Here is a 15538-nt window from a genome sequence, read left to right as displayed (position 1 = left end):
TGATGGGACTTGTAGTTTTACAACAGCTGGAGGTCCGCTAATTGCATATCCCTGCGATAGAACATTTGTGTCATAGTTAAGCAAGTCTGAATAAAGAATAATTTGAAATGACAATGTTCCCAGAAACCAACAGGCTTCACCCAGGAACATATCAAACTACAATTAACACATAAAACAGTTTTAAATCTAGCAGGCACCTGCATCACAATGATAGCTGTAACTGCAGGTCATGTCACTTAGCGATGTGTGAAACTTAAGTCGGTCAGCCAAAATTTGGTCAGTGGGTGGCCCATCTGCCTCTGGTCTGTTTCAGAAAAATCAATAGTTCAATCCAATTTAGTTGAATGTACACTCTGGCAAATGTTTGGCCAAACAGAGGCTGCATCCAATCAAAAGCAGCCTTTGTTTGCGTTATAAATACAATAGCCACAGTGGAAGGTTCCTCCCTCCGCGCTGTATAACATTGGTGAAATCGTCTGTTAGTTCTTTTAGTTCTTTTTCATTCAGCCTTAAAGCTTAATAGGAAAACACAAATTTACGTACAGTATCTCATAAAAGTTGGTTCAAATGGTGTCAATCGTGTGTGGTGGCAGCCAGGTGGGGAGTACAAAGAGTGTGTATCTTGCCTACAGTCAAGCATGGTGGTGGGAGTGTCATTGTTTGGGGCTGCATGAGTGCTGCCAGCACTGGGGAGCTACAGTTCATTAAGGGAAACATGAATGCCAACATGTACTCTGTACTGAAATAGAGCATGATCTGGGCAGCATGGTAGTATCCCAACATAACGACCCCAAACATAACTCCAAGACGACCACTGCCTTGCTAAAGAAGCTGAGGGTAAAGGTGATAGACTAGCAAAGCATGTCTCCAGACCTAAACCCTATTGCGCATCTGTGGGGCATCCTCAAACGGAAGGCGAAGGAGCGCAAGGTCTCTAACACACATCAGCTTGATATCCTCATGGAGGAGTGGAAGAGGACTCCAGTGGCAACCTGTGAAGCTCTGGTAAACTCCATGCCCAAGAGGGTTAAGGCAGTGCTGGAAAATAATGGTGGCCACACAAAATATTGACACATTGGACCCAATTTGGACATTATCACTTAGGGGTGTACTCACTTTTGTGGCCAGCGGTTTTGTGGCCAGCGGCTGTGTGTTAAGTTATTTTGCGGGGACAACAAATTTTCACTGTTATACAAGCTGTACGCTCACTACTTTACATTGTAGAAAAGTATAATTTCTTCAGCGTTGTCACATGAAAAGATATGATAAAATATTTACAAAAATGTGAGGGGTGTACTCACTTTTATGAGATACTGTATATGGCCAACTTTAACCACTTGCCGACCGCTGCATGCTGATATACGTTGGTACAATGGCAGTGGTGGGCAAATAGGCATGCCTGTACGTCCCTTTTAAGAGCTGGGGTTAGCAGGCGCATGAGCCTGCCGCATACAGTGTGCGTGGGATTGAGAGTCACCCGGTCTTCCGGTGATCGTGTCACAGAGCCTCATATCGGGGAAGTGCCTTAAAACAAAGCACTTCCCCGTTCTGGCTAGTGTCATGACAGAGATCAGCATTCCCTGTCATTGGGAGCGGTGATCGCTGTCATGTGACTTGAAGCCCACCCCCCTTACAATTAGAATCACTCCTTAGGACACACTTAACCCCTTTATTGCCCCCTAGTGGTTAACCCCTCATTTACACAGTAATCAATGCATTGTTATAGCACTGATCGCTGTATAAATGACAATGGTCCCAAAATAGTTTCAAAATTGTTTGATGTGTCTGCCATAATGTCGCAGTCCCAATACAAATCGCAGATCAACACCATTACTAATAAAAAAATGAAAAATAATAATGCCATAAAACTAGCCCCTATTTTGTAGATGCTATAACTTTTGCGCAAACCTATCAATATACGCTTATTGTGATTTTTTTTTTTACCAAAAATAAGTAGAATAATACATATTTGTCTAAACTGAGGAAAAAAATGCTTTTTTATTTATTTTTGGGGGATATTTATTATAGCAAAAAATAAAAAATATTGTGTTTTTTTTTCAAAATTGTCTTTTTTTTTTTGTTTATAGCGCAGAAAATAATAAGCTCAGAGGTGATCAAATACCACCAAAAGAAAGCTCTATTTGTGGGGAAAATAGGATGTCAATTTTGTTTGGGTGCAACTTTACATGACCGTGCAATTGTCAGTTAAAGCGATGCGGTACCGAATCACAAAAAGTGCTCTGGTCAGGAAAGGGGTAAAATCTTCCGAGGCTGAAGCGGTTAAAGTTACAGTACAGTGTGGTTTATATTGAATACATCTACTAATTCAGTTGCATATCTCACCCTCAGTCCCATCTGGTTCTGCTTGTTCTTCCCTTTGCTTCTGCTTGAATTTCATGTTGCCAGAATGCATGATGGATCCAGTCAACTTGTACACACCAGCTTTTTCCTCCGCTGTGAAACCCAGAACATCAAAGGCATTCTGGGAAACAGGAGGTGTCAGACAATGTGAATTTAATATAACGTGGAAAACAACTAACTAGATCTGATTGATAATCACCGTGCTAACCAACAAAAATATAATGTTATTAAACCTATAACATAAATTGCCTAAGATTCAGTGTATTACTATTATTAGTTATTATTTTTACTGAAAAACCATACTCCAGTTCATAAACATTGTCCACCTCTTCACAATATCAAGGCTAGCCATACTTGATTTCCCCAGCCATGCTAAACAACAGTTATGGAGGAATCTCCCCTACTGGCTTTTGTATTCAGACAGCCACAGCACCTGAAACTGTCTAAATACCTGAACAGTGACTGCAGCTGATAGACCGCAATTTTCCATCTAGCTAGATTTTAAATTGGACTTTTGGCAAGCCGGGTGGTACCAACAGAAATTCAAGCCATGCATGACAAGCTTAAATTTACTTTACCCATAAGAATGATATTTTTCTAATATTCAGACATTACAGGTACATTTTGGAGACAACAACAGCGTTTAAAACATATATAGTTGTATTTCTACATAATAGTCAAAAGGGTATATGGGTCAATTTATGATCCTAGAATTAGTATAAAGGTTATAGGCCCCTTTCACAAGGGATGGATCCGTGATGATCCGCTCCGTGAACATCTGCTTGCTCAGCGGGGATTGCTCCGTTTATCCCCGCTGAGCCGGTGGATGACAGACCGCCCTGTCAGATCTCCGCTCTCCTCTATGGGGGATTGGATGAACCCCGACTGTCTGTCATCCGATCCGCTCTGCAGACTGATAGAAAAATAGGATTTTCCTACGTCTGCAGAATCGGACCATAGCAGAGACTGATGATATCGGGTGTCAGCGGATGTTCATCCGCTGACACCCGCTATCCCATAGGGATGCATGTATGTCCGTATTTCATCCGAAAACGGATGGATGAAATATGGACATACGGTCCGCACCTGTGAAAGGGGCCATAAAGATCTAAACCCTAAAACAAGTCACCATGGCAGTTCTAGAGGGGTGGATGTCTTTGCCCCAACAAATGGCCTATATTTGTACAATAACCATTATTAAATGATATTTTGATGTAGTATACACAATATTGACAGAGGCCTTTGGCAAAGCGTCCTCTTTTTTTCAACACATTTCACGGATTAAATGTACTTCTTCAGGACAGAACTTGAACATAATAGTGTATTAGATATAACTGAAAACAATCAGTTAAAAAAATTGACCATAATTCTGAAATTAAAAAATGAACTACAGTTGCAATGATGTATACAGTGTACACAAACTCAATTCATTTTACATCACCTCCACCTCATGGCATAAAATTCACTGAAGTTGTTTGACCACCAACTATAGGTAAGTCAACAGTGCTTGTTTCTTATCTCCTAATGATTACTCTCCAAAAAAAAATCCCATCCAGACAAGTTCCGAGCTTTTTTTGTATAATAGCCACCTCATATATCCAGTATATCATTAGTAAAGCATGACATCTGGGAACAGAGGTTACTCATAGTCTGGACCTTTATTATCAAAATGAATACATTAAAAATGAATGCAGTCGCATATAAAAAGTGCCACAAGAGCTATGACTGCAAACTTATGATAAGTTATATGGGTATCTACTTCGATTCACAATCCTTGCCACAGATCTAGCAGCATGTGTGCCTACATCTCCAACCCTACCTTGGCACGTGCACTGCTGGATCTATGGCAAGGATCGTGAGTACCAATAAATATGGTACTTGAAGCACTTTTGCTTGGACATAAGTTACTTTGATTTACCTATAGTGAGTCAGTAGTCAAACAATTGTGGTGAGTTTTAGCCCATAAGTTGGAGGCAACTAACACAAGTTAAATTTGCATAAACTGCATTCTTATGTTTTTCTTTGTAGGTATTTTGAATTTATGGATGTGGTACTAGTGTGGCCCTTCTTTAATACACGTGTATATACCATATGAAGCACATTGAACAGCCTAAACCTGCCAAATTTCTATCAGTGTATGGCCAGCTTTAAGCTCGTATTGGCTGACACTGCTGTCCTACCTACTCTTAAAATGTGTTTCTTAACTGGGATTGGCAAAGTTGGGTAGCACAGTGGTGTAGTGGTTAGCACTCTCACCTAGCAGTAAAAAGGGTCACTGGTTTGGATCCCAACCATGACACTACCTCCCTGGAGTTTGCATGTTCTCCCTGTGCCTGCGTGGGTTTCCTCCGGGTACTCCAGTTTCCTCCCACACTCCAAAGACATGCAAGTAGGTTAATTGGCTTCTGTCCAAAAATTAGCCCTAGCATATGAATGGGGACCTTGGATTGTGGTATCCTTGAGGGTAGGGACCAATGTGAGTGTACAATGTACAGGGATAGGGACAATTGTAGGCACTTACTCAGGTTGAACTGGATGGACTAGTGTCTTTATTCAACCTTACTAACTATGTAACTATGATTACCAAAGACTGATATAAAGTTACATTTGTATATTTATGCTAGTTTTATGTAAAAACGTAATTCTTATTTTTATTCACTATATGTAATCTGACCAACTAGATGTATATCAATTCCTTCAAAAAAACTAGTCTTACATCTGTTGCCATGAGTTCATCAGAATCATCTATGGAGGCGACAGTGACTTCTCCTTGGGAGATGTAGGAATAGTCATATGGGTTGTTTGTAACCAGAAGCATATCTGCCATTGAGGACAAAATAGAAATTAACCAAAATATTTTAATAAGTAATATAATAAACATCAGACATGCCTTTTAGAACATTATTAAAAGAGGTGTTTAACATAGACAGTGTGTGCTCTGTATTATTAAAGTTGTACTCCAGAAATTAGACAAAATCTACCCTTACAATGGGGCCCTCCTGCACTCTAAGTTTTAAGTGCTCATTTCGTCTAGGTGTGCACAGTTAAGATGTAACAATTACCCAATTTCTGGCTCTGACAGGCTTCCTCCATCCATGTAACTGGTCCAGCACTGCCTCCTCTCCAAGGCGAACTCATCTGTGGCTACAGCTTCCTTCATGTAAAATGCAGGGTTAACGTGAAACTAAGGCCGCGTACACACGGGCGGACTGTTCGCCCAACTTTGTCCGCTGAACAGTGTTTCAGCGGACAGTCCGCTCGTGTGTGGGCTTCAGCGGACAGTTTCAGCGGACAGTCTGTCGAACAAAGTTTTTCGGAATTTCCGTAAGACAGTCCGCTGAAACTTGGTTTCAGCGGACAGTCCGCTCGTGTGTAGGCTTGTTCGAGAAACTAAGTTTCGCGCATGCTCAGAAAGGATTTACACGGCGAAGGTTGCAATGCAGTGTATTGGACGTCGAATTTCTCGTCCCGTCGTACGTGCCGTTCAAGTCATCGCGCACGCTTTCAGCGGACTGTTCGTTCATCGTGTGTGGTCAAGTCCGTTCATGCAAATTTTGAGCGGACTGTTTGTCGGATTGTTTGACAAACTAAGTTGGGCGAACAGTCCGCCCGTGTGTACGCGGCCTTAGGGGAGCTATACTTACCCTTCCTCCAACGATCCCTGGTCCTCATTGGTTCCTGCATCTTCTTTTGTGTGCAATCTTCATTGGCTGGAGTGGGATGACATCAGCCATCCCGGCACCCAGGGATCAGGACAGCTCTGCAAGCTGAGCTGTGCAGCTCAGTTTACAAATGCCAGAGACTGCTGAGAGCAGGCTGGTAAGTGTATTTTATTCCAGAAGAGACATTGCAAGTCTCTTCTGCAATAAAGAACCTACCTGCTTGCAGTTAGTAACAGCGGAACTTGAGTTTCACTTTAATAGCACTGCACTGTATGTAATGACACCAATGGACTGACCAACAAAAGGTGCTAAAATGTAGAAGAGAACAACTCTGGAGCCTGCTGGACCAAGGGATAGGGTAATTAATATACCTTATAGTTAGGTGCAAGGCTGTCAGGTAATTTTAGTTCATTTTGTGCTCCTCTGTAATCAGTGGAGCAGTTGTTTATTGTTCTGGACTGATCTGGGTCCCCCAGGCTGTAAACTTGATTGCTTTTCCCTGCTTTCTGGAAAGCTTCCGAACATAGGAGTGAAGCAGGCTAAGTGAGCAATCTGAATATTTTTGAGGTCTCAGCCAATCCCTGGGGTGGAATTCTCAGAAGGTGGCTGGAGAGAACATAAATAGTCTGGGGCTTTATCCGTCAACGTTCTGTTCCAAGAGGAGAGGCACCCACCCCTCCCATACTGCTTAGCTGACCCCTACCAAGAAACTCTACGAGGTCCCATCAGACACAAAGCTAGGGGACCTATCCACTCATAGAAATCTCTGAGGCTAAAGAAGAAGGGTGAATCTCACCCAGGGATCAGTCTGGAGAGTCCACAAATGTCTGCCTGCTGCAGGAGGAAGGCATCCAACTACTTAAGAACTTGTGAGTACAGACCTGAGAGCAGAACCTGGGTGTCGGTGCTGCTGTTAACCCCTTGGTGCACTTTTGCTTAGGCTATTCATTGAGCTAGAGGAGTGAATTATACTGTGTGCCTGGCCGCTGCTATACAGAGAGAAAAGACCCAACCAGGGGCCTTTTGCAGGGGTAGTGCAGGGGTAGTGCTACACAAGCATTTAATCCTTGCAGTGCACGGAATCCTTCTGCAAAAATAGATTTTGTCTAATTCTCAGAGTTCAGCTCCAAGATTCTATTTCTAAATTAGATTAAAATGACATGGACAAAATCAAGACCCACCTAGAAGCTCTGGCTTTTTCATGGACAAGATCTGGTAGAAGATGTGATAATTCCTTTCAGACTTCAGCTGGAAGATGCAACGAGATTTTTCCAGAAGATCTAGATGGACAAAATTATATTAGTTAAACAGAAGATGGTAAAGTTTAGTTGGAAATAAATGAACAATGTTATAATTAAATATATTAATTAAATACATTACTGTAAGTAAGTGATCTAAAGCAGTGGTTCTCAACCCTATCCTCAAGTACCCCCAACAGGCCATGTTTGCAGGTTTTCCTTTATCTTGCACAGGTACTTTAAATCAGAGTTAATGGCTTGGTATTTTGGACAGCTATTTCATCTAAGAGAAATTACAAAAACATGGCCTGTTGGGGGTACTTGAGGACAGGGTCGAGACCCACTGATTTAAAGTATACTAAATGTAGCTTAGAACACAAAAAAGGTGAGAATTTTTAAATAAACTTTATTACTGGTGGACAAAGCATCCAGTGATATAAAGGGAGAGAAAGTAGAGGAACTCACAGGTTTCTATGTCAGCAGAAGCCAGCTTCCCGGAGGCACCAAAGTGGATCCGGATGAATTTACCCTGGCCAATGTGAAAGATGACAAGAATAAAGACAGAGGAATAGAGATCAGGATAGAATGAGACTCTACTGCTTGGAAGAAGGAAACATCAAAGAGACAGGGCAACCACAGCAAAAGTGGAATAAAGCAAGGTATGTAGTGTAGAGGTACAGAAGAAATAGATAAAAGACTATTGGCAATTGTACTCACAAATCGTGAAGAGTTGTCATTCCGGACTGTTTTGGCATTCCCAAAAGCTTCCAATGCAGGGTTAGCCTGGATGATTTGATCCTCCAGAGTTCCCTGATAAAATATTGATATCACTCATGAATCAGTATTCAAATTTTTCATATGCCCCAACATTGTTTCAATGAGCAACTCAGTAAAATGTTTGTTATATTCCAGTTATTTATTTGTTGTGTTCCTAACCTGTTTTGCTTACATCATCTCTATAATCTGTCATTCCTCCCTTTTTACTCCTTAAGTTTCCCTTACTGTAATCAACCCTTTTTCTCCCCTGTATTCCCCCTCACCTTGTTGGCTGACTCCTTTTTTCCTCCAATGGCTGCAATGCTGGCAAAGTACTGAATGACACGCTTGGTGTTCACAGTCTTCCCAGCACCAGATTCTCCACTAAGTAGAAGAAGATGGAGTCAAAGTTAACATTGTAGGAAAACAACAATCTACCTAAGAGCTAGTGATACAAGAAAATGCCAGCTTACGTGATCAGGATGGACTGATTCTCACGATCTAGGAGAAAAAAGAAAACACAAAAAATTACCAAAAATACACCCATAGTACAACTTATATGGCTACGGATCATCTTCAGAGAGAAATATATATATATATATATATATATATATATATATATTTATATATATATATATATATATATATATAAATATATAAATATATATATATATATATATACATATAAATAACACTAGATTAACAATCCAATAGTATAAGCTCCTGGTGCCTGACTTGCTGCTCTTTGGCACTGTTTGTGTGGCTCTCGGTCCCATTGCCCTGTTACAGGAGGTCCCCGAGTTATGAACGCAATAGGGCCTGTAGGTTTGTTCATAAGTCGGAGTTGTTTGTAAGTCGCAACACTGCATTTGTAAGTGTAACCTCCGGTCGTGTAGTATGGCAGTGTGGGTTGTGATCAGATGTGTTCAGAGGTGCTTGAAAGGTATGCAGGACCAGCGTGGAGCACAAGTGGCCGGCATTTGAGGCCGTTCGTAAGTAGGAATCGTTCGTAACTCTGGTGTTCGTAACTCGGGGACTGCCTGTATAGTAGTGATTTCTAGCAGCCTCATGTAATATGTCTCCAGTCTATGACTCCTGAAGCATGTCCTCAGTCTCTAACAACTGAAATAGCATGTTCACAGTCTCTGACAGTCTCCTAAGGCAAATCTGCAGTCTTTGATCTTCTCTTGTATTATGTTCACAGTCTCTGACCATCTCTTTTATCACGTCCACAGTCTCTGACCATTTCTTGTATCATGACCATAGTGTTTGACTATAACCTGTTGTGTGTCTGCTGTCTCTGATAAAGAAAAATAACAGATTTTTTGTGTGGCCCTTTGACGATGTCAGGGGCTGTACTTGAGGCCCTTCAATATCTAGAAAGATGATCACCACTGGTATTGACAGTAGTCTAATATCCCATACTTATTATAATATTAAAAAGGTTGGGCATTGACCAAGACAGCTGACCTGTCAGCATGTATTGATAGGCGTTGTCAGAGATGGAGAAGATATGAGGTGGAGCTTCACTCCTCTTCTTCCCACGGTAAGCATTCACAACCTCTGCATTGTACACAGGGAGCCACTTGTAGGGGTTCACTGTCACACAGAAGAGTCCTGAGTATGTCTAGTAGAACAAAGAATGATACAAATAATGTACAGCTGCATCTAAAAGACACAGATAATATACTGGGACACTAAAAAGACATTTATTAGTATTCTGAATACATATGGGATGCAATATCAATAATATTCAAATCTCTTACATAGATCATCCAGGCTGCATAACGCTCTTTGAGGTTGTACAACACAGCTGGTTCGTGCAGGAAGGTGAGCATGGCCATGTCTTCAATTTTATCGAACTTTGGTGGATTTTGCTGGTGGACGTCACTTTCCTTCACAGTGACAGTCTAGATAGAACCATAAAATGTATAGAATTAATATTCCAGCATGTCGGATACAGAGAAAGAATTCATTCATTCATAGAAATAATAAAGAAAGAAATACAAAGGCTGATAAGAACCCTGCATAAGACTTTATTTCACACACCTTGCCACCTGCAGTTTCAACTGTCACTTTGCCACCATCACGACTTTTGATCTTAGCTTTTACAAACTCCTCTGTGACATCAGGCACAAAACACTCAGTCTTGATGTCAAAAAGACGAGTCTGAGCCTCTAGTCGCTCCTTGCCAGACTTTCGGAGGTATGGAGCAGCTGCCCCAAAGTCAGACAATTCTGCTTCAGACATTTTGAAGTCTACAAAAAAAAGGCAGAATTAAGAGTACCTCAAATATAATCTTAGGCTTTTACATATTACACTCCTCCTTTTTAAATAAAGTGTTTCTTGATCTATAGATAGATAGGTAAATGGTCTTGATGGATAGATGGATAGATAGATAGATAGATAGATAGATAGATAGATAGATAGATAGATAGATAGATAGATAGATAGATAGATAGATAAATGGATACATAGCTACATAGTTACATCAAGTCCAACCTATGTGTGTGATTATATGTCAGTATTACATTGTATATGCATGTATGTTGTGGTCGTTCAAGTATTTATCTAATAGTTTTTTTAAACTATCAATGCTCCCCACTGAAACCACCACCTGTGGAAAGGAATTCCACATCCTTGCCACTCTTACAGTAAAGAACCCTCCATGCTGTCTAAGGTTAAACCTCTTTTCTTCTAATTTTAATAAGTGGCCATGTGTCTTATTAAACTCAGTTTCACTGAAAAGTTTTATCCCTATTGTGGGGTCACCAGTATGATATTTGTAAATTGAAATCATATCCCTCTCAAGCATTTCTTCTCCAGAGAGAATAAGTTCAGTGCTCATAACCTTTCTTCATAACTAATGTCCTCCAGTCCCTTTATTAGTTTTGTTGCCCTTCTCTGTACTCGCTTCATTTCCAGCACATCATTCCTGAGGACTGGTGCCCAGAACTGGACAGCATACTCTAGGTGCGGCCGGACCAGAGTCTTGTAGAATGGGAGAATTATCGCTTTATCTCCTGGCATTAATCCCCTTTTTAATGCATGTCAGTATTCTGTTTGCTTTATTTGCAGCAGCTTGGCATTACATGCCATTGCTGTGCCTATCATCTACTAGGACCCCCAGGTCCTTTTCCATCCTAGATTCCCCCAGAGGTCCCCCAAAGCTTTACTGACCAAGCCTACAGTGGTAAAATATTACTGCACTATTATTTAAAAATGTATCCAGCTGTATTGTTTGTTAGTTGTTAACGTGACACTAAACAATATGCTTATTCTCCAAAAATAATCCATCCACATCCACTAGTTAATGGCCCTGTAATCTATTTTTCATTACGTTTTTTTCTTAGTGTATTTTTCTGCCTCTTGTAACATCCTGCGTGAGGTCCTGCTCCTCACCTTTATCTCACCTCAGTTCTGTTAATTTGGAATGAGCAATGCACTTTAGTTGTGATAATGTGCTCTATGCACAGTATAAATCCCATATTCCATAGCCCATAGATTATCTCAAGAGTGAGAAAGAGATGGTGGCTTCTGTATGTTCATACATACAGTTGGACAATGGAGAACAAATGTAGCCACTCTTTAATAGGTAGTTGGATCACAGCAGCAAAAAAAAGTAATTTGGAGATTTGGAGGAGGCTGGACGCAGTAGAAGGTACTTAAAATACTTTATTATGTTTTTTTATACTAGAGTTTAGTGTTACTTTAACCATAAAGAGCTTCACATTTATGCTTAGGATGCTATTGGGAATAAATGGTGTCATTGCATGAGTACAATTTAGAAACAGTTTTTCTTACCTTGTTCTCAATTGCTCAACACAAGAAGCAAAGGGAGGACTCGTTCTGTGCAAAAAGAAAAAGCACAATTAAACTTTGGCAAGGGAAGGCATATGACAAGTACTTGGGAAGTTCCTGGAAGTATCTACTGCACAGGCAATCTTGGGAATAATAGCTAACATTTTAGAGGAACAGGAGATAGGAAGAGGAGCCAAATGATAAAAGGATTCAGATACAGAATAAGGGCACAGCATTATTTATAGAACAGGGATGATATGAAGCAACTGCAAGACAGATAACTGAGGTGTTGGAGATGACATGAAACATAGTGGCATAGACAGGACATCTCACCATTATCATATCAAACTATGTGCAGACCACAGAAATGTATAATCAAATTTATTCAAGCACTCAGGTTATTTTAACACCCCATAGTAAATTCTTTCTACATCAACACATATTATGTATTTATAATACTTTGAAATGTGTAGCTATGAACAAAAGGAGCTATTAAATATTACTATTGTATAAGGATAAAATGGAAGCCCTATAGGATATGGATAGGCATTGACATAGATAGGCATAGATAGGCATACACTTTAGAGAGGGCAAGGAACTAGCAATTGTACATCTTAGCACATTAAAGTTACAAACAATTTTTATGAAGAATGTCTCTTTTCCCTACATGTCAATATAGACATACAACTTATGGTTATGAATTAAAATGTTTTATGTGATATTTATCTATACAACTTCTAAAGGTTAACTATGAAGACTTTCCAATGTATTGCTACAGTGATAAAATAATTACATGTGCTCTAATATTCTTATAAACGTATGCTACAGAAAAACAAAAAAAGATCTTGTTCTATAGCACAATGTACTTCCGTTGCCAATATAATTAAAATTAAAAGCCAGCACAGTAATATGAGGGTGCATATTACATCTCAGGGGGCACACACGTTGACAATGCACCAGACAAAAGCAAGCTATAGGATATGTATGCATAAAAGGATATGCGCTAAAAATATACATAACAAGGACAGATAATCAGAGCTGCATTAAGCACATAGAACAAGGGAACCTTTATAACCTAAATATTTAATATGAATTAACCAAAACATGTCTAGGGGCAACTACATTGAGACTTTGATCCTATTATTAAAATTCCATATGGTTTTGGAAAATTAGGAATAATTGGTTTACATATTGCCACAATTACAAATATTGGGGTTTACTACACTAGTAAATCTTTAATTTAATTACGCTGTTTTACTGTATTTAATATACTCACACGTAGCCTAATGAACAATAACATAAAATGCACTATGCAAATTCTGCTTTAAGAAGATTAGCTAATTGAAGGATAGTGTGGACCTTTGTATCAAACAACTATACCTGTATCTTAAAATTGGTGATTTAAGCTGATCATTCAACATAAAATATGATTGTACAATCTTCTTAAGATCTACCATTGACTATGTTGCGCTAGAGCTCTTCTGAAATACTGCAAAATGAATGGATTGTTCAGTTGGCCCTCATATACCATACCTTTGGTAACGCTAGAGAAGATTGTACAGAGATACTAAAATCAGATTGTATAGCCAGATTTACATAGCATTTTTTATGGTATATATGTTTCTAGAATGCTATATGTGTTAGGACTTCAATAAGTACTAATTAGTACTTTATGTATTTTCTTACTTTAAATATTTTAATGCTATGATTAACAGTATATTATATTATAAAACATGTTTTGTAAGCAATGACAAAGACTTACAAGGAATGGAAATTAAGTTTGTGTATCATTAAATGTAATTTGTTTTAATCAATGTAACCAGAGGCAGGCTATTTGATTATCTGTGTCTATAAGGCAGCATGGGTACATTGCTCAGGTAATCAAACTGTATGCCTATGACTGCAGATGAACTGCATGGCTTCCTGTGTCTCATTAGAAAATCTGGTAGACTGCATTATGATTACAGAGAGTGGCAGTTATTTTTGGCAATACCATGTAACAGGGATATAACTTGAGACTGAAAGCACTGCAGTTATTTGGCACCAAGAAGTGTGTGTCATTATTATCCTGTGATAATAGCTGTAGAAGATCTCTCTGACCTAACTCTCCTGTCCATCTCTTTTGAATTATGTATTTTCAGTGTTTGGGGCTCTCGTTAAACTTTAGGCCTCCTTCAGATAAGTGCTTATTTTGTACAGATCTAGACAGAACACAATAGGGTTGATTTACTAAAACTGGAGAGTGCAAAATCTGGTGCAGCTGTGCATGGTAGCCAATCAGCTCCTAACTTAAGGTTGTTCAATGAATCTTTGACAAAAAAAACTGAAAGCTGATTGGTTTCCATGCAGAGCTGCACCAGATTTTACACTCTGCAGTTTTTGTAAATCAACCCCAATGTATTTCTATGGATGGGCAGATGTAAACGGATGTCCATTTTTTCCATCTGTCCATATCCAAGAAAATTTAGGTCCACATAAACCCCCGAATGGGATGGATTGGATAAACAATGAAGTGAACAGGTGCACATCTAGCCTATAGTGATTGCAATAATTTCCCTTTGGTATTAATATCGCTTTCTGATTCTGATTGCATGGGTCCATTTTTCTTCCATCACAAGATGTAGGGAAAATCAAGAAAAACACAAAAGTGACATTGGCCCTGTGTTGACCTGACTCAGTAGGGGATCTGTTTCTGCTGACATAGAATGGAAGATAGTCATGGGGCAGGGGCTTTACCTTGACAAAACACTGCATCTGTGTTACTGCCAGTTATTGCAAAACAATTGCAAAACAATTGTAGTGTCAAAGTATAAACTGAAGTGTAGTACGAAAAGTTAGGTATATAAATTGAAAAGTCTGAGCATAATTTCACAGATGCACACTTTCCCAACAAAGCTTGCTTTTTGAATGGGCTACCTGCTATGTCCATATACCTATAATATGTATGTGCAATAGACTTACCCTAGACCTGGCTGCTCACTCTTCCTTGGTGACAATAGCATATGTGCCTCTTTTGTTCTCTTATATCCCCAACTCTCTCCCATATTAGGAACATGTCATCTAATTCTATTGTGGGCACCCCCCCCCCCTCCCGTCCTTTCCAAGTCTATTGTCCAGTCCCATTCACCTACAAGCCATTGTCTCAGCAATTTTGGGTGGGGGTGTGTGCGTAAGTTTGTGCGTATGTGTAACACAACCCTTGAATGACATGGAGCAGATTTTGTTGAGATGACAGTGACACAGAAAAGGCATGTTTTCCATGTATGGAGCGACTGGTACCACTTAAAATTTCACACCCTCGCCCCCCTCTCTTTACTCCTTGACCCCTCTGCCCTCTGTAAGAGCTAGATTTAGGATCCACTTGTGTGCATTCCGGAGGCTAGGACAATAGGCAGAGTGAGAGTGAGGAGCTATTTCAGGGAGCAGGGTGGCCTTGAGCTGTCTACGGGCAGCATGCTGAATTCACTCTGATACAATATTCCGTCTTGACAACCTTTTGTTTCAGAAAGTTATTTTTAAGATGCAGCTGATCACAATACTCACTGTATTAACTCATTCCTGCAACACACAGCTGACTTGAGTCACTGATCATCCTATTGTTCTATGCAACTCTCACTGGTTCTATGTATTTGGCAGAAAACAAAGAACAATGAAAGAAATTAATGTATATGTATAGACAAAGTCTTTTCACATTTCAAATGGAGTAAGGAATAGGTAAAT

The 15538-nt window shown here is 39.7% G+C and overlaps 1 protein-coding gene across 1 annotated transcript in view; it reads right to left on the bottom strand.

Moving 5' to 3' along the window:
* The window catches only part of LOC143960549 (myosin-6), a 36224-nt gene extending 21363 nt beyond the window's left edge, over positions 1–14861 (bottom strand). The window contains exons 1-12 of the mRNA XM_077469265.1: positions 14780–14861; positions 11822–11866; positions 10067–10275; positions 9784–9927; positions 9488–9644; positions 8491–8518; positions 8302–8401; positions 7979–8071; positions 7727–7790; positions 7205–7303; positions 5078–5181; positions 2344–2482 (exon numbers count right to left, since the gene is read on the bottom strand). Of these exons, the coding sequence (XP_077325391.1) occupies positions 2344–2482; positions 5078–5181; positions 7205–7303; positions 7727–7790; positions 7979–8071; positions 8302–8401; positions 8491–8518; positions 9488–9644; positions 9784–9927; positions 10067–10267 (1129 nt within the window). The 5' untranslated portion in view covers positions 10268–10275; positions 11822–11866; positions 14780–14861. The remainder of the gene's footprint in view (positions 1–2343; positions 2483–5077; positions 5182–7204; positions 7304–7726; positions 7791–7978; positions 8072–8301; positions 8402–8490; positions 8519–9487; positions 9645–9783; positions 9928–10066; positions 10276–11821; positions 11867–14779) is intronic.
* Between the last annotated feature and the right edge of the window lie 677 nt (positions 14862–15538).

The sequence above is a fragment of the Lithobates pipiens genome, unplaced genomic scaffold (assembly GCF_037356315.1).
Source record: "Lithobates pipiens isolate NorthernLeopardFrog02 unplaced genomic scaffold, aLitPip1_a1.2 Scaffold_11, whole genome shotgun sequence".
NCBI classification, from domain to species: domain Eukaryota; kingdom Metazoa; phylum Chordata; class Amphibia; order Anura; family Ranidae; genus Lithobates; species Lithobates pipiens.
The sequence above is the reverse complement of the archived record's forward strand: the minus strand, read 5'-3'. Positions and strand labels throughout refer to the sequence as shown.